At 40.5% G+C, this 24,541-nt stretch overlaps 1 protein-coding gene across 4 annotated transcripts; it reads left to right on the top strand.

Annotated features, from left to right (window-relative positions):
- The first annotated feature begins 212 nt into the window (after positions 1-212).
- On the top strand, positions 213-24,541 carry LOC120524141 (G-protein coupled receptor 4-like). Of its 4 annotated transcripts, XM_039746029.1 has the most exons (3): positions 213-233; positions 2,984-3,158; positions 21,145-24,541. In XM_039746029.1, the coding sequence occupies exon 3, from the start codon at positions 21,780-21,782 to the stop codon at positions 22,704-22,706; it is 927 nt and encodes a 308-aa protein (XP_039601963.1). In that variant the 5' UTR covers positions 213-233; positions 2,984-3,158; positions 21,145-21,779; the 3' UTR covers positions 22,707-24,541. The 4 variants fall into 4 exon arrangements, with proteins under 4 accessions (XP_039601963.1, XP_039601956.1, XP_039601979.1 ...); XM_039746022.1 differs by lacking the exon at positions 213-233 and having other exon boundaries at positions 2,850-3,158; XM_039746045.1 differs by lacking the exons at positions 213-233; positions 2,984-3,158 and adding an exon at positions 6,294-6,352.

Below are 24,541 nucleotides of genomic sequence, written 5' to 3'. Positions count from 1 at the left end.
ATTTATTTTGTTTTTCTTTTTATTTTTATATTTCTTAGTGTTGACATCACAACACCACCATTTTGTGTTCATGTATTGTTGTAAGACTTTGTTATCAAGAATAGAATTTACAGTGATGCAACATGTGGCCATAACTATTTAAGGGGGACTTGGAGATTCCCACGTATCCAAGTATCTACATAAATTCTAAACTAAAGTGGTGTGATTTGTACTATTAAACATTTAAAAGGCAGGTAGGTATGTTTGGATTCATTTTTCTAATAAAGGTCTCTGATGCTTGTGCTGTTAATCTTCCTGGTTTTGATCCCTGTCCATGTTTGGGCTATTCTTTGTTTTGCTCCTTTGACGTTGAACATTTCCTGGTCCACTTCTCATTCTAACTGAGCATGTTTAGCTCATTCATAACATGGAGTCCCAAATAAGCCTAAGCTCTTACCTGAAGATGACATCCAAGTCCACACTGAAGGACTCAAGAATAGCATGCATGTCATTCAATACTCTACTAAGCCAATTAAGTCGATGTCACATTATGTGACTTCTAGTTGTTAGGCACACCACCCTTGCTGTGTGCAGTTACAGCTCTCGTAGCGGGACCATGTCAATTTACACGATTGGAAATTGTTGAGCATGTCAAATTTCCAGCACAGTTTCCTGTGTCCCTTTCTTGTGACAGCCAATAAAGTGCTGCCTGATGGAGGTGGTGCTGTATGAAGGGTTAACAGCTGCAATCCCTGCCCTTTTATTCCTTTCTTCCATTCTGTCATGATGCGTAAAACATGAGACATCAGACAGACAAGCTTCTATTCTGTTTGTCGGATCAGAAACAGAAGTTTTTTTTTTATTCCTCGTTGCTGCACTATACACGTTGTAATTCTGCATGAGCATTTGTTGGTTGTCAGCTGTCAGGCACAAAGAGCCCACCTCTGTAACTAAAGACAAAATCAATCCTGTTTGATTCTTTCAGAGCGAGTCATGAAATAAACCACTCAAAAAAATTAAAGGAACACTTTAAAAACACATCAGATCTCAATGGGAGAAAAAAATCAAGCTGGATATCGATACTGATATGGACTGGGTAATGTGTTAAGAATGAAAGGATGCCACATTATTTGATGGAAGTGAAAATTATCAACCTATAGAGGGCTGAATTCAAAGACGCCAAAAAAATCAAAGTGGAAAAATGATGTGGCAGGCTAGTCCATTTTGCCAAAATTTCATTGCAGCAACTCCAAATCGTACTCAGTAGTTTGTATGGCCCCCACGTGTTTATATGCATGCCTGATAACGTCAAGGCATGCTCCTAATGAGATGACGAATGATGTCCTGGAGAATCTCCTCCTAGATCTGGACCAGGGCATCAATGAACTCCTGAACAGTCTGAGGTGCAACCTGGCGGCGTCAGATGGACCGAAACATAGTGTCCCAGAGATGTCCTATTGGATTGAGGTCAGGCGAGCGTGGAGGCCAGTCAATGTTATTAATTCCTTCATCCTCCTGGAACTGCGTGCATACTCTCAACACATGAGGCCGTCCATTGTCATGCACCAGGAGGAACCCAGGACTCACTGCACCAGCACAGGGTCTGACAATGGGTCCAAGGATTTCATCCCAATACCAAATGGCAGTCAAGGTGCTGTTGTCTAGCCTGTAGAGGTCTGTGTGTGGATGTGCCTCCCCAGACCATCACTGACCCCCCACCACACCGGTCATGCTGAACGATATTACAGGCAGCATAACGTTCTACACGGCTTCTCCAGACCCTTTCACGTCTGTCAAATATGCTCATGGTGAACCTGCACTGTGAATAGCACAGGGTGCTAGTGGTGGACCTGCCACTTCTGGTATTCTATGTCAAATGCCATTCGAGCTCCACGGTGCCGGGCAGTGAGCACAGGGCCCACTACAGGATATTGATTGTTGATTGTTTGGTCAGAGACATTGACACCAGTGGTCTGCTGGAGGTCATTTTGTAGGACTCTGGCAGTGCTCTTCCTGTTCCTCCTTGCGCAAAGGAGCAGATACCAGTGTGTCCTGCTGATGGGCAAAGGACCTTCTATGGCCCTGTCCAGCTCTCCTAGAGTAACTGCCTGTCTCCTGGAATCTTCTCCATGCCTTTGAGACTGTGCTGGGAGACAGGGCAAACCTTCTGGCAATGGCACGTATTGATGTGCCATCCTGGAGAAGTTTTACCACCTGTGCCACATCTGTAGGGTCCAGTTATCGCCTCATGCTACCAGTAGTGACACTGACTGTAGCCAACTGCAAAACTAGTGAAAAAAACAGATGAGGAGAGAAAAATGGCAGTGGCCTCCACCTGTTAAACCATTCATTCTTGTTTTGGGGGTCGTCTCATTGTTGCCCCTCTAGTGCCCCTGTAGTTAATTTCATTAACACCAAAGCAGCTGAAACTGATTAACAGCCCCCTCTGCTACGTAACTGACCAGATCAATAGCCCAGAAGTTTCATTGACTTGATGCTGTACTCTGGTTAAAAAGTGCTCCTTTAATTTTTTTTGAGCAGTATAGTTGGAGTGAGAGAGAGTTGGAGTGTATGTCAAATTATGTGTCTAGCTGTAACGGGAGCCTGCCGCCAACTGCCTCTAATTTATGATTATGTAAAAGAAGACTACATTGTCTAATGTGACATGGCCTTTATGATGCTGTGAAAAGACGTGTTTTCAGTTGTTACATGCATGTGTGCATGTAAGAATTCTGTAGTCCTGCTGACATACAGCAAATAAACCAATTAAAAAATATTTGGTCTGTACTAAGTGAAGCTGCAGATATTTTTATGGTTTGGTTTACCTCTTACTTTGCATAAGGTCTGTTTCTGTAGCTAGTAGACTTTGACTTCTATGGTATAGGCTGTCATTTGTTAAATCAAACATGTGCCTGTGTGATACCATATTGCAGTGGAAACATTTACGCTAGTGTTGCATACTTTAACCCTGACCAATTCCTCTCTTAACTTGCCACCTACACAGAGGAGTGATGTTCTGCAAAAGCCTTCAGAGCACAGCGCGAGACTCATCTGAGGAGGAGCACAACCTTTAAAAACTGTTGAGGTCAGCTGAAGAGAGAGCCACTGACACAAACGGAATGACATTTACTGCAGCTGTCAGATGTCAGATGTGTGTTTGCCTGATCAGAGCTGCACAGGTAAGTAACAAGTAGTGTCTTTAGCAGCAGCAGGCTGCAGTTACTGTTTTTACGCTGGCTTTCTCTTTCTGTTAATTGTAAGAGACATTTGGCTTCCTGGTTCTGTCTTGCTTGCTTCTGAACACTTGTGAATGAACTGAATTAGACAGACTATACACACTGCAGCCAATTATGAGCATCTACTTTGAGTCTGTAATGGAAACTCTTGGCTTCTTCTTCTCTTTTATATTTTGCTGCTTAAAAAGAGGTGAAGTGTAATTTGTCTCTCAGGTAATTATTAGCAAGAAATATCTTCATTATTTCGGAGATCACATTTCCCTGTTCACTTACAGTCAGATGACTTAGTGGACAAGAAAGAAAGGATACCATTGTGAAGAACAGGAGATAAATAACATTTTGCCAGTTGTTTTATAATAGAATTTTAAATATAAGATATAACAGAGTAAAAGTAAAGGAACAGTGACCTCAACAAACAGGACAAAGATTATGAATATTTATGAGAAGAGTGAATTAAAACCACACTAAACAGGGTTTCAGCTGAGGACACGTTATAGCCTCTCCTTTCCAAATTGTCTGGAAACAAAACTTGTACCTTCCCAGGTCTGGGTTTGTCTGTTTCTGGACTGGACAGTCATCAAATGTAAGTAGACAACCAACCTGGGGGCAGTTCATAGACAGCAACCAATCTGAATGACTTTAGGACTGGGAAGGAAACTGGAGTGACTGGTAAAACATCTTGCAGAAGAATGCAAACTGATTGAACTGTTACAAGCTGTGAGGTGCTACACTTCTGCATGCTCCCTTCTGTATAAACACGGGCTGAAGGTTTAGTGTGGGGGTCCTCAATCAGGTTAATGAAGGGCTGCAGTGGCTGAAGGTTTTTCATCCAACCAGTTTCCTAATTAGAGGAATGTCCTCACTGATAATGAAACTTTATTGCTTGTTTGTGTTTTCATTCATCCAAGACAAGTTACAATTTAAATTGTAGATTTTCCTTTTCAGAGACTGGAACAGATTTGCACTTTGTTGTCTTTTCCTTTTCTCTTTCATTTAATTACAAAAAATATATTTACAAAGATACTTCATGATGCCTATGGACAGTTCAAAACGGAACCAAGTTAGCTAGAGAGCTGGTGGTTTCTTTGTGAATTTTATTTTGCTGTGTCTTGATCCAGGCCTGGAGGGATACCCAGGTTATCTGGTTCCCTTACCCAGGCTAAGGGGCAAGAGATGTGGAGGCCATGGTGACCTTAAGGTCCACTCGTCAGTGTTCCAAAATCTCTGGTCCATGCACCTGGTGTTGAGACTATAACAGGTGTGATTACCTGTTGCAGGCCATTGTCTCACATCCCTAACCCTGCTTAGCCCTTCAAGATGAGTAAACCTGTATCTTTTATACCAGAAAACACAGTATAAGAATCTAGACCAAATGAATATTTACAGCGTTTAGCGTATTTATTAATGCACACAAATAACATACAACAGTAAAAAGATTAAATGCAGAATGTAAACAATAGAAAAATAACATTCTTACAGCAGATTAGCAGCAATGACACACTCACAGGCATTCCTCTCTATTTTGAAGATGTTAACTCCCTCTAACAAATTTCATTCTGTTTGCTGTGCTGAGATTCTCCCATTTATTGATTCATTTCTTGTCCCACTCGAGATGCTGTACCACTTCCCTTACGTTTGTCATTTCATAATGTACCATTACAAAAGATCAACTTTCTCTTCTGCATTTGTTACATGACTAAAGATAAAAACGACAGTTCAAAAGGTCAGTTCACTGTGCTACACTTCACAAGGTGTGCTTTTTAACTGACATTAAAAAACCCCCATGTTCAGAGAATTACTCAAGTTACAAGTTTCTCAAATTGACAGCCACATCATCACCAGCCCCTTTTTAGTATTTTGGTATGTGAGTCTCTCCAATCCACCTCTGGCCTGATCTGGTTTTTAGGCCGAGCTTTCAATATTGAGTGAGGGTATTCTGGATTCTTGACAGTTGTTAACTGGTGGCTGGTTCAAACCTAATTTTAGATGATTAAAACTAAAATAGGCCATTAAGAGTTCTGAATCGCAACAAGTGAGTTATCTAAAATCAAACCGAGTAAACATATTGCTTTTGCAACAAATAAATGGACTCTAATTAATTAAGAAACTGGTTGACATGAAAACTGCAGGACAGTGACTGAGAGAGTCTGACACATGGCTTACGTAGTCCTCGTAAGACTGAGTGTGATAATGGGAGTGAGTGTTCCCTGTCTCGTCCAGCAGGGGTTCATGCCTGGCCACAATTGCTCTGGCTCTAGCCTTATACAGTGTAAAGTGTTCATCTAACCTGGAACTTGAACATCTGCCGTTGATTCAGAACACTGGGGTCTAAGATTATCCCTAGTGGTCACAACTGGCGTAGTCATCAGGATATCAGGGTCCAGCATATTAAATGTTTTTCATGTCTCAGCAGCTGTGTCTTTGTTTTGGGGAGTCTGGGCCACCATCCAGTGGTCACAATTATTTTATTATAGCATTAAGACTCTCTTTTTTGCCAGAAACATCAGGTTTACTCAAAATCTGACTGCACAGTGAAAAAAATAATGTGTGATGTCACAGTTTACCAGTCAAGCGTCAAAAAACTGGACAAACAAGATTCTTCACTTGAAAAGTACCAGGAGACTATCAACAACAACCATGTTTATTTCTATACCTCATTTTCATACACAGGAAGTAGATTAGAGTGCTTTTCAAAATTAAAAAAAATAGTTAAAGAAAAGAAAACCAAAATAATTAGGAAAGAATAAAAATTAACAAACAACACAAGAAGAAACTGACGCACAATTAAATAAAATAGATATACTGTATAATTAGTAGAAATGTTGAGTCATTATACAGTATATACTGTAGATTTGTTCTTTAAGTTTCTAAAGATGAGTCTGATGTTAATGTCAGATGGCTGGGAGGACAGAAAAAATAATAATTAAAAAACTAAACTCCAGTGGTGAGATGGTGTAGAAAGAAAGAAAATCAGCTGGGGTTCCAAGACCAAAAGACCACCCAGCCCCCATTGGGCTTTCTCCCTAACAAAAATATTCTTAAGTCCTTCCTTATTGTTTTTAGGCTTTAATCAAAAGAATTTAATGCAAGGGGATTCATGGATAGTCGGGGAACCTGCCTTTATTCGGGCATGACAGGTGAGTGCACAGAGTCTCAATCAGGTGGGGAAGACACAAAACACTACAACAGAAAAGAAAGCAAAGAAGCATAGAGGTTAATAATTGCAAATCCAATGAAGAATGTGATAATTCTATGCATTTACAGTCTAATAGGAGTACAAATAAAATGCAGTTATCGTAAAGATAAACTTAAAGCGGATTTTTTAGAGTTTTTTAAAACTAGCCGAAGCCTGCCGTAGCATATGCCGGTGTAGGAATAGGAGCGGAAAACGGTGAGAAAGGAATTCAGTATAACAAAGGATTAGGAAACCACCGTCGCAGTATAACAAAAATAGCAAGGCGCGAAACCAATGCCAATGGTCGAGAGAGTACCTTCCTGTAGCAGGCTACGGAAAACATAGACATATATAGATAGACGCCACATTCACTGTGTTGCCCAGTCGACCCGATAAGTCAGCCCGTCCGCCCTATTGCGAGTGGTAAAAGTGCCATTTAAACTAATACAGGTAGACATGGAAACCGGGTTTTCTGATGAAAAAACAATAACGTTTTAAAAAATATCGTTTACATACAACAGATTTTAGCGAATCATTTACATGCAATTATTTATATCCATTTATACATTAAATGCGTGCATATCCCATGGTCTTAGAGTTGGTGGGCGGGGCTCTGTGAGTTGGCGGGCGTGGCTCTCTGTCTTGCGTGCGGCGTAAAGTTAATGTGGCTCAGAGGTGCATGTGGACTTTTGCACAGACGAAAGCGACTGAGACCGTGTTTGGTGAGTTATTGTGTGCCTCTAGAGCGACGCTGGACTCGGGAGGACGGTTACAGTTGGTGTGCATGGCTCTGTCGTCCGTATCCCATGATGCGGTAGGAGGGTTAGAGTTGGAGGACGGGGCTCTGTTTTACTTGCGCTCACTGTCTTGCGAGCCCTCAGTGTCTTGCTTGTGCTCAGTGTCTTGCGTGCCCTTAGTGAATTATATACAGTGGACCCTTGACTTACGAACTCAATTCGTTCACAAGGGCTGGTTGTAACTCAAGTTGGTTGTAAGTAAGACTATTTTTCCCATAACAAATAATGGAAATACCCATAATGCGCTCCGAACCTCCCACAGCAACACTTACTTAACCTTTTCATAATAAAAAAGGGTTGTGTAATGTGCATAATTTACCAAAACACCAATAAATTTTCTTTTTTTTTTAATATCTATATATATATAAAATTCACTAAGGCAAGACAACCATGAAAAGCACGCCGGAAGGGGCGTGGATTCACTAAGCCCCCGACAAGTGAGACACCTATGGCGCACGCAGGAAGGAGCCACGCCCACCAACTCCAAGCCCATTGGATATGGCGACAACTTCGCAGGGCGCCCACCAAGTCGGACGCGAGGACACAGAAAAAAGTGGCGTCATTTATATTCGTCTGTCGTGGAGGCCACATACAGTGCAGGTCAGGTTAATGCCATGTTCATGTCATGCACCTCCGAGCTACGTTGACTGTTCATAGAGGCATGTTTCTCACGGAGGTGAATCGCCATATGCAGCGTATTAAACGGTTTGCGAGGGGTATCTCATGGGATCTTTAAAACAATCCTTTACAACTGAGGTTAAAACACAATGAAGTAAGCAGTCTACGAGTTTTCGGTTACAACGCATGACCGCTTGCACCATAGCAAACTGTTTTACACACTACATACAGCAATTCCCATCCGCGACAAACATGCATCTTCTTAGATGCTCCTGCAGGAACACGGAAGACTTTTCCTGCCCACCAACACTCCTTTTTCACCGGCCCACGTCTACCCTCGCTCTCTAGACATTCACACTGCCTGCCCATGTGCCCGGATGCAAAAACTCACCGACCACCCAGTTAGCCCCTTTCGTCTGTGCTAGGAGTCCACATGCACGTCTAAGCCAATTTGACTTTTCAATATTCTTTTCGGTTTCGACACCAACCGCGTCCACCATGAAAAACCATGCGAAAGGAACAACGAAGCCCGCCCACAAACTCTACCCCTCCTCCCACGTGCTCAGGAACGCACCTCAGACCACTGCCCGCCAAATCAAACAGCTCATCAAACACATACTCACTCGCTTTGGTCTGTGCTGCTGTCCAAACCCAGCTGTGAGCCACGTTGACTATTCTTTTGCCCTCCATGGCTGCCGCTTCAAATGTATTTCATGGAAACAACACTTCTTTCAATGTTATAGAAATTCCTGCTTCAGGTAACTGTTTGTTTCTGTCAGTCGGGTTTTTTTGGAGAAATGTCATTGACGAAACTGTTGCTCATAGCAAACTGTTTTACACGCTACATACAGCAATTCGCATCCGCGACAAACATGCGTCTTCTTAGATGCTCCTGCACTTTGTACACACCCCCACCGTGGTCGGGTGTCTTGGTAGATTATATATAGAAAGGCAGCCAAAACCGCACAAAGCAATGAAAATTCTATGTGAGTCACAGGTAGGGTTACCACTTTTAATACAAACAAATAAGCGGTCGGCGTCCAAATTCTTAGAGGGAAGTGGCTTTCAGCCACGTGAGATTGAGCATTAACAGGTCTGTGATGCACTTGTATGTCCGTTACTGCACGCGCGCTACACTGAATGGATCAACGTGTGTTTACCCGGCGTGGGTAAGCCGTTGAACCCCATTCGTGATGGAGACCGTGGCTTGCAATTGTTCCCCACGAACGAGAAATTCCCAGTACGTGTGGGTCATACACTCGCACTGATTACGTTCCTGCCCTTTGTAACCCATCCCCCCCCGGTCGGGTGACTTGGTGGATTATATATAAAAAAGCACCCAGAACCGCAAAGAACAATGAAAAGTCAACATGGAAACCGACTGAGGCGGTGTTTGGAAAATTAACAGTCAACGTGACTCACAGGTGCGTGTGGACTGTACACAGGCAGCGACTCAGGTGCGGAGTTGAGGCGGGCACATAAGCGGGCAGTGCGTACTGAGCGGCGCCGTTCAACCCGTCCTTCGCTTTGGAAGGAGAAGGCGCTCCTCCGGTTTTCAGTCACGGACAATTGTATGTTGCTTCGTAGCGTACATTGTTGCAATGTTACTTTTCTTGGTGGTTTATTAAATTACGGATTTTTCAAATGTTTATTTTTTCCTCTGTGCTTAAAAATCATTTAAAAAGCGCCCTGATTATGTGGCGTATGCTACGCTGCGGGTTGGATAGTTTTTTATTAATTTTATTACAATCCATACAAAGCAATCAAGTTTTTACAAAAGGAAGAATTGAGTTAAGAACAGATCAATCCCCACCCCTGAGAGAGAGAGCAAGCCAAACGGCGTAAAATGTTTGTATGTTTGTAGGCTTGTAAAACATACCTAAATTAATAAATTCTCTGTGCTTCATGAACTTATTTTAAAATATTACTGATTAGATCCTGCCATGTTTAGAAAAAATTCTGTACGGATCCTCTAACTGAGTATTTGATTTTTTCCAATTTCAAATAGTATAACACATCAGTTTCCCACTGACTTAAAAGAGGAGAGTTTGGGTTCTTCCAGTTTATCAGAATGAGTCTGCGTGCCAACAGTGTAGTGAATGCAATCACAATTTGTTTGTCTTTCTCCACTTTAAGCCCCTCTGGAAGAACCCCAAACACAGCTGTTAATGCGTTAGGAGGGATTGTGAGTCCAAGGCTGTCTGAGAGGTAATTAAAAATTTTTGTCCAGAATAATGTTAATTTGGTGCAGGCCCAGAACATGTGACTCAGTGAGGCTGGGACTTGTTTGCAACGTTCGCAGGTTAGATCATGCCCTGGAAACATTTTGGAGAGTTTTAGTCGAGACAGATGTGCTCGATATATACTTTTGAGTTGTATAATTGTATGCTTTGCGCATATGGAGCTCGAGTGAATTCTCTGCATTGCTACCTTCCACTCCTTTTCTGATATATTAATTGAGAGATCTTTTTCCCAGTGTCCTCTTGGATCTTTGAAAGGAAGGGATTGTAAAATGATTTTATATATTGTAGAGAGGCGGCACGGTGGCGCAGTGGTAGCGCTGCTGCCTCGCAGTTTTGGAGGCCCGGGTTCGCTTCCCGGGTCCTCCCTGCGTGATGTTTGCATGTTCTCCCCGTGTCTGCGTGGGTTTCCTCCGGGCGCTCCGGTTTCCTCCTGCAATCCAAAGACATGCAGGTTAGGTGGATTGGCGGTTCTAAATTGGCCCTAGTGTGTGCTTGGTGTGTTTGTGTGTGTCCTGTGGTGGGTTGGCACCCTGCCCAGGATTGGTTCCTGCCTTGTGCCCTGTGTTGGCTGGGATTGGCTCCAGCAGACCCCCGTGACCCTGTATTCGGATTCAGCGGGTTAGAAAATGGATGGATGGATGGATATTGTAGAGATGGAGTCTAATTCCTTGAGATTGAGCAATATTTTTTCCAGCGTGGATGAGGGTGCAAGATGAGGAAAATCTGGAAGGTTCTGTTTAACAAACAATAATTTTTCTAATGTACTAACCAAAAAGTTATAAAAAGTGCCTAGCCTACTAGAAACAACAATTTCATACTGTACTCACCATTTAATTTGACATCTTTGGGCTGCAGGAAGGGAGGAGGAGGAGAATGAAATGGAAAAGGTGATTATTGTTTAGAAGGAGCCTCCTTATGCAAATCTTTTCTTTGTAAAATTGTCGAGATGGTGGATTTCGACATGCTGTATATATTAGCGAGATTGGTAACACAAACACCACTCTCATATTTCCGTACAATTTCCTTCTTCGTTTCGATTGTTATCGCTGTTTCTCAAGTTAATAATGACAGTAGTCGAGCACTCAGTTCAAAGCTGGTCGTGTTGTGAACTGCTGTAATAATAGACTCCAAAGATGACCGGTGCTGACTCAGCCTGATGACATCATCATGTGCCGCACCAGCCCGCTAGCTAACATACCTTAACAATCGCTTTCTTTACCTTTGTTACCTTCTCTTCCTTCCTTAACAATTATGCGTATTGCTTGCCAGGGTCTTAGTGAATTATATACAGTATATAGATAAATCACTGCACTGACCGAAATTACGTCCACAAACACACGTATCTGGGCTCTGACTGACGCTTACGAACGCTCTTGGCTCTTTGTTGACAGTCGCACAAGCAGATACACATGACCGCATTCGGGTCGTAACACAAGATGTTGGTCGTAAATCAAAACAAAAATTTTGGTCGTAAATCAAGTTGTTCGCACGTCAGGCCGGTCATAGATCGACTGTATATAGATGATCACCACTGATAGCCTAGCGTATCTCTATTGGTAAAGCATTCCAGATTTTTGGTACATAACAGTAAAAGGCTGACGCTTTTTTTTATGTCTGGCTCTTGGAATATTAAGCAGACCACTTTTAGAAGATCTAAGGTTATGACTTGGAGTGTACAAGGACAAACATTCCAAAATATTATTATTTAAAGCTTTATCTATAATAATAAAAGGCAAAGCCCTCACTGACTGACTGACTGACTGACTCATCACTAATTCTCCAACTTCCCATGTAGGTAGAAAGCTGAAATTTGGCAGGCTTATTCCTTACAGCTTACTTACAAAAGTTAAGCAGGTTTCATTTCGAAATTCTACACATAACGGTCGATAACGGTCGACAACGTCCACCATGTTGAACTTTCTTATTTATGGCCCCATCTTCACGAAATTTGGTAGGCGGCTTCCCTGCGCTAACCGAAACCGATGTACTTACCCATGAACTTTCCAACGTCACCAATTTTCATACTTCCCGTGTAGGTAGAAGACTGACCCCATCTTCACGAAATTTGGTAGGTGGCTTCCCTGCGCTAGCCAAAACCGATGTACGTACTTATTTCGATGGTATGACGCCACTGTCGGCCGCCATATTGAATTTTCCAAACATCACTAATTCTCCAACTTCCCATGTAGATAGAAGGCTGAAATTTGGCAGGCCCGTTCCTTACAGCTTACATATAAAAGTTAAGCGGGTTTCATTTCGAAATTCTACGCGTAACGGTCATAACGATTAACAACGTCCGCCATATTGAACTTTCTTTTTCATGGCCCCATCTTGACGAAATTTGGTAGGCGGCTTCCCTGCGCTAACCGAAACCAATGTACATACTTATTTCGGTGGTATGACGCCACTATCAGCCGTCATATTGAACTTTCCAATGTCACTAATTCTACAACTTCCCGTGTAGGTAGAAGGCTGAAATTTGGCAGGCTTATTCCTTACAGCTTACTTACAAAAGTTGGGCAGGTTTCATTTCGAAATTCTACGCGTAACGGTCAACAACGTCCGCCATGTTGAACTTTCTTATTTACGGCCCCATCTTCACGAAATTTGGTAGGTGGCTTCCCTGACCTAACTGAAACCAATGTACGTACTCATTTCGGTGGTATGATGCCACTGTCGGCCGCCATATTGAACTTTTCAACAGTCTTTGTTACTTATGGGCCCATCTTCAAGAAATTTGGTACACGGGTTCCTAACGCTAACTGAATCCTACTTACGTACATATATACGTCCATAGCCTGCAGCTCGGTCACCGTGTGGAGGCGGCGTTGGGTCCCCCATCCCAACGCCTTCCCGTTGTTGGCTGCCTGCCTATATAAGGCCGTCAGTCGCTCCAGTCTCTACATTCCCTTCCTTGCTTCGCCACGGGATTCACGTCTCCCTACTGATAACTACAGCCTTTTTGTTTAATCCACGGCTTCTCCGCTGTTTTATTGTTTGTTTATTACAATTATAGTTATTGTATAGGTATTTTACACTTACTTTACATTGCTCAGGTACCCATTTCCTTTATTATTCCAACCCCCATTACCATGTCTATCGAGATGATCACTATTGATCAAAGAATTATCACTTACCGAGTGGTTTCCATGCCCGGAGATGGCACCTACCTTTTCCATTCTCTTTGTTACATATTGCACGGCCATATCAGGCTCACTCTTGATATCCAGAGGAACATTGTGTCTTATGTATTGAATGACTGGGACAGGTTCAACGTGTGGACTGATGACGGTACAGGAGATAATTATACTACACAGGAGCACTAGAAGAGTGAAATGCTTAAGCCCTTCACCTATGGTTCTGCATGTGAGTTGATGGCTGCCACTGAATTGTTCGGTTGTCGCTTTCAAGTGTACCGAAATGGCCAAATATTTTACACCTTTCGACAACCGCCAATACCTCTTAAACATCTTAGATTCACAGGTGATGATTTCAGTAGTTGACACTTTGATGTTTATGAATGTTTACACTCTCAAAAGCTGGATGTGATTTTATCGCTGAAACCGGTTGTGTGCTTACAACGCTTGACAGATGCCGAATGTCACTTCAATACAACAAATCCTGCAAATACTGTCATAATTGAAAAAAACCATGAAACTCAAACCGATTATGACAGCAGCAATCGAAGCTGTGAGAATTGAGACAAGATTACTGTTCACATGGCCAACTGTAAGTTGCATGCTCAAGAGTAAGCTCAGCGCACAGCTTGGTCATATTACAACCGGAGGGCCGAACTGACAACATGGTATACAAAGAGATCCTTAACAAATAATTATTGGCATATTTTCCCTCAGTTTAAAAAGGTTAAATTTTTTTCTTAATAAAAATTTTAATGCAGTACTTCGCCGCTGCGAAGCGCGGGTATTTTGCTAGTATACGACTAATAGTATTTTAAAATCTTTTCTAAAGAACATAGGTAAGCAAAGTCTTCTTTTTCTAGTTAAGAATTCTGATGTATGGTAACTACTACTGATGGAAGTCTAACTTATAAGAGGTCTAACCTTTGCAATGTTTCTTAAATGGAATAATGCAGTCCTAGTAATCTGATTAATGTGCGATTTAATGTCTAACTTTTTCAGTGTTTCTTAAATGGAAAAATGCAGTCTGCATAATGTGGTTAATTTGTGATTTAAAGTTTGGGTCAGAGTCCATGATTACACCTAAATTCTTCAATTCCACCTAAATATTTAATCCCAAGGGATCAGGTTTATTTCTAGACCTTCACTATTTCTATTTTTGCCAACAATTAAGATTTAGTTGTTTCATTATTTAGCTTGAGGAAAATACTACTCATGGCGCAGCACGGTGGTGCAGTGCTAGCGCTGCTGCCTCGCAGTAAGGAGACCTGGGTTCACTTCCTGCGTCTGCGTGGATTTCCTCCGGGTGCTCCGGTTTCCTCCCACACTCCAAAGACATGTAGGTTAGGTGCATTGGTGATCCTAAATTGTCCCTAGTGTGTGCTTGGTGTGTGAATGTGTGTGTGCCCTGTGGTGGGCTGGCACCCTGCCCGGGGTTTGTTCCTGCCTTGCACCCTGTGCTGGCTGGGATTGGCTCCAGCAGACCCCTGTGACCCTGTAGTTAGGATATAGTGGGTTGGGAAATGACTGACTGACTGAAATTACTACTCATCAGTTCTGAAATACAAGTAAGATATTGGACTACAGAGTGCAGAGCATCAGGGTCATCATGTGCTATAGATAAGTAAAGCTGCGTGTCATCTGCATAGCTGTGGTAGCCTACCTTGTGTTTTGAGATGATCAGGCCTAATGGGAACATGTAGATTGAAAACAACAGTAAGTCCTGAACAGATCCTTGTGGTAAACCATATACAATATCACTACAATCACCACAAACAACTAACAATTTTCTACCTGTTAAATAAAACTGCCAGAGACTAAGGTGAATTATAAGAATGCTGTGGTTTACGGGGTCAAATGCTACAGTATGTTCAAGAAGATATGTGGCCTCTGTCTGCATTATCCTGCAAGTCATTTACTACTTTCAGCAGTGCAGTCTCTGTATTGTGATTTGTTCTAAAACCTGACTTAAACATTTCAAGAAAAGAATGTTTACTAAAATAATCATTGCCAAACAATTACTTTTCTATAGAATTTAACTTTAAAAAGGCAGGATAGAAATATGTCTAAAGTTATTAAAGACGGAGGAGTCAAAATTATTTTTCTTAAGCAGGGGTTTAACTTTTGCAGTCTTCAGATTGTCCGGGAAGACCCGCATATCTAATGATGAGTTAACAATGTCACATACACTATTAATTAGGACTCGGGAGACGTCTTTAAAAAAGTCTGTTGGGAGTGGGTCAAGGGCACAAGTGAAGGTTTCAGTTGAGAAATGATTCTATGGAGATTAGGTGACCCTATTTGAGAGAAGTAATTTAATTCACAAAAACTGTATACAGGATTAACTTTGGAGGGATATTTTTTTTTTGTTCTTTATTTCACCTTATACAATTTCTCGTATTAGGAATTTGTTAATTTTCACATACCCCTTGGTTTCAGGGCACAGGGTCAGCCGTTGTACGGCTCCGCTCCCCTGGAGCAATTACAGGTTAAGGGTCTTGCTCAAGGACCCAGCAGAGTAGGATCTCTTTTGGCAGTGATGGGATTCGAACCAGCAGCCTTCAGGATACCAGCACAGATCCTTAACCTCAGAGCCATCACTCTGTCAGTACATCTAATACTGTTTATTTTCTGTTTATAAAATGCTGCGAAAGCCTCATATGTTTTGCTAGAAGTTTTCAGCAGGCTTTCCATTGGGTTTAGAAGATGATCAGTGGTTGAAAAAAAGTCTTGGATTTCTGATATTATTTTCATTTATAATTTTACAAAAGTAGGACTGCCTATTACGACAGACTGCCTTTTATGTATTCAGTCCTATGTGCCTAAAGTATTTCATACTGGATTGTTAGTTTAGTTTTTCTCCATTTGCACTCAGCTCTCAGTATTTTCTCTTAAGATCAGACACTCTAGGAGTCTTCCAAGGGATTTTCGTGGTGGAGGATTTCTTAACTATTTTTTCAGAGGCCACTGTGTCTCACCTTGGCATTTAAATATTCTGCTTTACTCGTAATATCGCTGCCTGTACTAGAGTAAGCATTACGTTTAGACTGATTATTTAGATTATAAGTCAACCTGGAGGCTGCTGTGACATCAATATAATAAAAAGCATTTTAGATGATAGTACAGATAAGCACCAACATATTGCTTAATGAAGCCATATATTCCTTTTCTGTTGTTTCCTGGAGTTGCTGTGTAGACACAAAAATTGGACCCATTTTCAGATTTGTGTATTCATCTGAATTTGGTGTTGTTTGCCTAAAAATGCAAAGTTAACAGTAGTTAACTGCCGTTAAAACAAAAACCTGTTGTGGGCCTAAATTTACATGGCATCAAAAGAGTAAAACAAAATTTCATTTAGAAAGGTTTAGCCCAAACAGAGAATAATATAAATGGGGTTTAAAATGGAATTTCAACTGGTAAGGAATTCTCCAGAACTCCATTATGCTTTAAGTCAGCTACCAGTTAAATTAATTCAAACCAGACAATGCTATCTTTTCACTATCTTGATGCATGAACTGCACCCAGAAGATCATTTCACCTTCGCTTTAGAGTAAAACAACAAGCTTTTTTTTTTCGCAAATTAGAGCAGATGGAAGTTTTAATACATATCTGTAAGGTAACTTTGAAATTGCTAGCCTACAGGCAATAAGTCAAAATAAAATCAGTAACACATTAAAAATAATTTTTTTAATGCTAGCAGTATGAAGAGTGAAACACACAATGAAATTGGGGTTGCTGTACATAATCCACACAAATGATAAAAAGGTTGTCTTAAATAAAGAATGATACCTGGAAATTCATGGAACAAGTTCCCAAGTTGTGTGCTTTCCAGGAGTACCTTGGGGCCTTTGAAACTTGACGTTTTATTTTTTCAATTGCTAGGTGACTGGAGATTGATGAGGTACGAATGGCCTATGCTTGTCATGATTGTTATTGTAGTCTAATATGGCCCCCATACGCAGCTATTTATAATGACCAAATTTGTGTGCAGTTTTATAACTAGAATTGTTCTAACGTTTATACTTAATTGCCCTTGCAGTCATCCCCCAGCCTTAGGTAATTAATACTCTATACAAAAAATGTATGAAAAAATCTCAAATTATTAATGTTGCATAATCCGCAGGTATCCAGTCATATACACTCAACAGCTCAAACATGTGTATTATAGCTGAAATATTGTTAAATAAAACACATCAAATAAATTGTCTGGTGAGTAATAAGAGACTACGTTCAAAAATGAATGAGCCTTTTGATTTGTTGTGCTGTATCTTACCAAAATTTTTTAAGAACATCCTTAAGATTCTGTACCCTATTCTACATTCAGTTAAACTAGGGTTCTCTGCCCCCTGCTCACTTCGCTCGTCAATCCCCGGACGGGCACTACGCGCTAGTCACTTTGCGACTCTGATGCTCACGTATGGGGAAGCAAGTGTACAATTTAAACAAATTGTTATTTTCATGGGAATTGCTACATATGCATAACAGAACTAACTATTTTACATTACAGTGAGTAATTAACCGTAGTAAAAAATAGCAAAATGTAATAATTTGAAAGAAATTTATGTTTCATGTTGCATTTGAGGTATTCATTACGTTATACATTTTTGTTCTGTTTGGCTTTGAAATTAACATGCAAATACTTTTTAAACTTACACTTTTACTGTAAAACTTCAGTGAAAACAATTTTTTAAATTAACTTTTCATCAATATCGTATTGAATTTTGATTCCGTGTTTGGACTCACATTGTGACAATGCAATGTATCACTGCCCGTGAGTGAATATCATTTCTTTCTCTCTAATAAATAAGCCAACTTTCTGAATGTTTGTCCCTGTGATTTGTTAATTGCCATAGCAAAAGCTATTGTAACGGGAAACTGTAAACATTTTAATACGAGTGGCATATCAAGATCTCTTTTGGTGTCTAATGTTATCCGCGGAAGATGTACTACATTACCTTTCTTGTCACCTGTTAATATTTTATAGGTCATTGCTGTGTAACCAATCGACAATTTTTGCATTAATTCCTTTGACTTCATTGTTTCTTGGTGCTAGGATTGCCCGTGTACTCATTTCTTCTGTTGATAACCCTTCTGGATGACATTCTTCAATAAGATTTGGACATAAGTCTTCTTTTATTGGGAACTTAAAGTGAGGAAATTGTAAAACGAGAAAATTGTAAGAGCTGTGAGCACAGCAACTGTGTCTGACAAAATCATTCACGTTAATGAGAGGTGAGAGGACCGTGTGCGTGGTTGAAAATGGTTGAGAGGAGGGCGGGACTTGAAAAAATCTCATGGCCAAAGCCTCGTCTCAAGATTTTCTTTTATAATAGAGAGATATAACGTGTATACAGTAATACATCAGTTAACAAATCATCTGAGAAGAAGCTCCTGTCAGAGATGGCTGGGGTGGCGACCAGGCCGGGACGCCCAGGAGGACTGGAGGAGGGTTCACGCCTTCCCCAGACCATGTGGGGGTGACCGCACTGGTTCCTTTGGGGGCCCGTGGTCATCACCAGGGGGCGCCCCGATTCCTGCAGAGCCCTGGACCTCAGCACTTCTGCCACAACCGGAAATGCTGGGGGGAAGAGGACCGGGGACACCTGGATTGCTTCTGGGCGCACAGCCAGCACTTCCGCCATACTCGGGAGTGCCGGTGGAAGATTGCCGGGAGGCACCTGGAGCACATCCGGGGTTGTATAAAAGGGGCCGCCTCCCTTCATACAATGGCTTGAGTCGTGAGTGGAGAAAAACGGAGCTCGGGAGGAGAGACACAGAGGTGGCCTGAAGAAGGTATTGTGTGTTATGGCCAGGACTTTGGGGTTAAGTAGAGCACTTTTGTAAATATGGCACTTGTGAATAAACGTGTGTGGGGTGACTTAAACGTGTCTGCCTGTCTGTGTCCGGACCAGTGTTCACACTCCTTTATAACAAAGTCAGCATAAGATTGGCACTGTGCTTGTTGTTGTTTTTTATCGTTAATATCGTATGTACCGTAAAACTCTAAGTTAATGGATGTGACTGCTTTTTAAAAAGTAATAAATATTGATTGTCCAGTATGTCACCAAATTGTAAAGCTGTACCTGTAGAGACTAAATTGTGGATTGTAAAGAGACTAGAAACTGGAATAATAGCTTGGATCGGCTCATGGAGTTTGGGAAGTAAGTGCAGAGGTATTGTCTCAGACTCCAAGAGTGCAGCAGGCACTGGGCTGTTATGGAATGGAGTGCCAGACATGGCAAAAGGAGATATGGGGGCCTCTAAAAATATGCGTAAATTGATTTTTACATACTGACATAGATGTAAGGGAGTGGGAAGAAAGGGGATGGGGAGGGGGATTTATGGCAGTCCTGGTGCAATGGTAGATAAAAGTTGCATTTCACAGCCATACTAGTCCTAACACTGCTAGACTGCCACCAAGGGCTGTTCATCTACTCCACTGTTGATATTTACTTATGCACTCTTTAACCTACTGTATATTTGGAGCACACTTTTTAAAAGATCTTGCATTTACCTTGGCAAGAAAAAGTATGTAAACCCATTGAAATTACCTGTTTTCTGCATTAATTAGTCATAAAACAACATTGGATCTTCATCTGTGTCACAAATTTTGACAAACACAATATATTTAAGCTGCTAACACACAATGATTATAATCTCTCATGTCTTTATTGAACACACCCATCAAACATTCACAGTGTGCTGTGGAAAAATAAAGTGAACCCTTGGATTTAGTAACTGGTTGAACCAGTTTGGCAGCAGTAATCTGAAACAAGCTCTTCAGGTATGTTCAGAATGAAGTTTGGACCATTCCACGTTACAGAACTGTTGTCTGGTGTGAACAGCTTTCTTGAGGTCATTCTACAGTACGTATCTACAGGTAAGGTCTGAGCTCTGACTGACCCACTCCAAAAAGCCATTTTGGAAGCCATTCTGTAGTAGGTTTGATGTTTAGGGTCACAGTCCTGCTTCTTCCACCAGACTCTACTGAGCTTCAGCTGGCAGACGGCCACACTGATATTTCCCTGATAGGATTCCCTGATAAACTTAGACGTTCATTTATCCTCAATTCTGGCAAGCTATCCATGCCCAGATTCAGCAAGGCAGCCCCAAATCATGATGTTCCCTCCACTGTACTTCACCATTAAGTTGATGTTTTCATGTTGGCATGTCATGGTCTTTTTATGCTATACATACTGCTGCATATTCTTCCTGAACAATTCATCCTTAGTTTCATCAGTCCACAAAATATTTTCCCAATAACATTGTGGAGTGTCCGGATGGTCTTTGGCAAATGTCTGGCATGCAGAGGTGTCTTTTTGGAGAGCAATAGCTCAGCTTCCTTCTTGAAGTTCATGCCTGTTCAGTATTTGGTGTGTGGTAGACACTTGAATAAAGATGTAATCAGTTCCAATAATTCCTTTAAGCCTTTAGCTGTTACTCTTGTTACTCTGCTTTATTCTCATTGAACATTCTGCCTTGTGCCTAGTGAGTCTTCTTGTCTGTCCCCCACTTCTAGGGAGAGCAGCCACAGTACTATAATATCCCCATTTGTATAAAATGTGACTAACTGTGGACTGATGAATGTCTAAACTCTAAGAAATTCCAGCTTTATTCAAATGAACAATTGTTGACCATAGATCTGAGATTTATTTTTTTTTACCAGGCGTGCTTCACATCAGCAGATGCTTCTTGTGAATAGCAAACTCGTAATGTTTTAATGTTTTTAATAGGTCAGAGTATCTCTAAAGCTGAAATCTTTTGTCATCGATTGAGCCCAGGGTGTGTTATTGGTTAAAACAGATTTTGTTTGTTAGTTATTATAACTTAGATGAAGATCAGTCTACATGTTAGACAATTTTTTAGACAATTTTATACATACTGTAAATGTTTATTATAAAATGGATCCATGTTTGTCATGTAAAACAGCTGGTGATGTTGTGCTTCCATGTCTTTCAGATGTGAAAAGAAAACAGTAATACCTGGAGAAGATCTAAGCGGACAGATGGCGAATGTACAAACACTATAGAGACAGTGAACCTGGCTGAGATCTGAACTGTGGACACGCAATCTGTCAGACAGTAGCTCTACCTACTGCACCAGCCTGCTGCCAGGAATGCAAAGAACACTTAATAAAACTGTACACAGCATTTTGAATTTGGCAACCCAAACGTGGTAAACATTTGTTTTATTGAGTGGTATTGCCTTCAAAGAATAACTTTTCAATACATTCTCACCTCTACATGAGCAGAAAGTTCAATTTTTTATACAACTGCCTCATTTAATATCTTAGTTTCTCTTCTGTAACTCAATGTCCCTTCAAGAAACTTATACTATAAAAGAGATGAGATTTAAAGAACACTTTCATTACATTAAATTATGGTATTTACTTGATCAACATCAACATAACATGGCAAAGGTAAAGTAAAGCACCAATAGATTTCACTGCAATTCCTTTTTCCTGAATACTTAAACTCTCATTAACTACCTTAGAACTCCTTAAGTGGATTATGTTTATTTCTGTTATTCTTATCAAGGACAAAGACTCAAAATAAATGAGAAAGACCGCCAATCTTCAGTTCTGATCAAAAATCATGAACAACTGTCACATCGACTCCAGCTCACAAACAGATCTTCTCCCTGGTCTCTATGGTGCCATCTTCTGCGTGGCTTTGCCCACAAACTGTCTGGCACTTTATGGCCTATACAAACTGCTTAAAGCAGGGGATTCTCTTCCGGTATATATGATCAACCTTCTTTTAACAGATATCCTTCAGATAGTCACACTGCCTCTGTGGATTGACTATTACAAAAATGGACATGTGTGGCGTTTTCATGAAGTGACTTGTGACATTTTTGGTGTGCTGCTGCACATAAGTCTCTTTGGCAACGTTGGATTTCTAAGCCTGATTGCTGTGGAACGTTATATAGCCTTTGCACATCCTTTATGGTATAAGAATTTCCGGAAGCTGTCTAATGCCTGTATTCTATGCTTGGCATTGTGGGGTCTGTTCACAGGAATCAGTCTTCTTGTCTGGTATTTCATAAGAGGAAACTCAAAAGATCACCTCTGCTTTGAAAGTTATCCAGCAACAAATACGTTCTCCATTTTGTGTCTGAGTATGTCTGTTTTCTGGTTCCCATTGCCTCTTGCTCTCCTCATCTTTATTTACATTCGCATTGAAAAGATCTTAAGAAGTTCACAATCAGTTCCAGATGAAAACAAGAAGAAAATAAAGCACCTTCTCATCACGATAGTGCTAATATTTATTTTGGTTTATGGGCCCTTTTGTACCACAGCTTTCATCAGATATGTTGGATTATTAATCGTATCTGACAAATGTCAACATGAGTCAAAAATGTTTTATGCTTATAGATGCACATTTGCATTGCTCAGTGTTACAAGTCTCTTGGATCCAGTCTTCTACATTTTAATCTCCAAAGATATTCATAAAGAGCTGCAGGAACTTTGCCCATTCATCTTTAGACGACTTAGGCCAGTGGATAGCAGTTCAGAATGAAAGTGATTTCTATTCACTCCATGACGTTTACCTTTAAATCTACAAATATATACTGTAGTCAATGCCAAGAAATATTATGTGATCTCAAACGGATTAACTACACGGATGGGTACTACAATCTTCTGTATCGTGGTACACTGTGTTTTCTGTCTATTTGTATTTGAAGATATATATAAGCAACAGACGTTATGGGAATCTGATTCAGAACACAGGAGATATCTCCCAGTTTAACTAGACAACATACACTGAAAGAAAAATAAGTAGGTTTGCATGTTTTTAATAAATGATTTAATAATTGACAGTATGGCAAATAGTGCTGCAAATTGGTCAATATACATGGAACAAGAGATGTCAAAAGATTTTATGATAAATATGATCAAGATGTATGACTGTGACTTGCCTAATGTGAAAGCCGGGTCTGATTCCTACTAAGACAGAGAGATTTGTTTTCATGGTAACCTCTTCTGGATGTGCAAATACTCAACGGCTTCAGATCTTTTGCATCACAGCTCCTTTATAAAAAAATCTATATATATTTCAATTGACAAGCCAAGGTATTCACAGCAAGTTAATGAAGTGTGAAACTGACCATGAAAAAAATATATTTTGTATAACCCCACCATGTCTTGTAATGCAATATTGGAAATAAACCACAAGAACTCAGCATACTGCAGAGGTCCATCAGTCATGTCTGATCAGCCACCCGGAAGTCAGGATGAGAGCTGATTTGGCTGTAGATTTACAATTTGTTACTCCTGTGAGTAAAGACTACAACCAGAACTTTGAAAAAAATTAAAAGTGAAGAAGTGCATTTAGGACAGAAGTGGGGAATCTGGAAAAACTACAGAGTCATGTAGTTGAAGAAGAATCCTTTAAGAGGTATCTGGACACGATATGAGGCTAGTTCAGCTATCAAGAGTCAAACATGAATATTGAATTCGTAACCTTGAGGATTTCAAATCTAGCGCCATATTCAGCACACTTAATGTCTATAGAAAAGATAAGTGACTCTTCGATGTTTAATAACAGTGGACTAAAGGCAATGTGTAGTCTACATTGAGCAACGTTAACTTTAATGCCAATTAAATATTCTGAGTGGATCATATCAAAACAGCTTCTGCCAGAGATGACACACATCTTAGGTTGAAATCAGAATGCATGTTTGGCAGCACAGGACTCCACAGATGCTCTCTTAGTTCTGCTAAAACACTTGTGGCAAAATAAAGGGATACTCAATGTCTCCATTACAGATTTTAGGAGTGTGTTCAAAACAATGTTAGCTGAATCTACTGAATGGGAAGCTAATAGAATCTGAGTGTGTGTCCTTCTTCAGGGTTGCCTATTTGGTAGAAAAATGAGTGCTGATTTTTTCTATGATTACACTGTTTATGCTTTAATGATACTGTACCATTGGGGTCTTTAAAAACCAACAGTTCATCCCAGTAATGTTTTAACTTTAAGACGTTACATTTCATTTAATGTTAAATGCATGATTGAAATTAAATTTGATGAAAACAAATCATAGAGGCTAGAAGAAAAATAATTGTAGTCCCTAAGAACTCAAACAAATGGACAATAAGTGGAATTATATTCTTAAAATAACTGGGAATCCAGGTCAACAATCAATTGATGTTCTGACTGTCATTAAAAAGGCTCTGCACAAACAAATTCAATGGTTTCAGTGCTGACTGCTCTGTTTAACAAATGTTCTATGCAAGTGTTGTGAAGAGTGCTCTGTTCTTTGTTCTGATTTGATTTTTTTAAAGTATGGGCCTAAAATAAAATTTAACAGCAAAGTAGGTAGAAACGCAATCTTGTTTAATAGCTGAAGTGTA

The sequence above is a fragment of the Polypterus senegalus genome, chromosome 1 (genome assembly GCF_016835505.1).
Source record: "Polypterus senegalus isolate Bchr_013 chromosome 1, ASM1683550v1, whole genome shotgun sequence".
NCBI lineage: Eukaryota > Metazoa > Chordata > Cladistia > Polypteriformes > Polypteridae > Polypterus > Polypterus senegalus.
The sequence above is the reverse complement of the archived record's forward strand: the minus strand, read 5'-3'. Positions and strand labels throughout refer to the sequence as shown.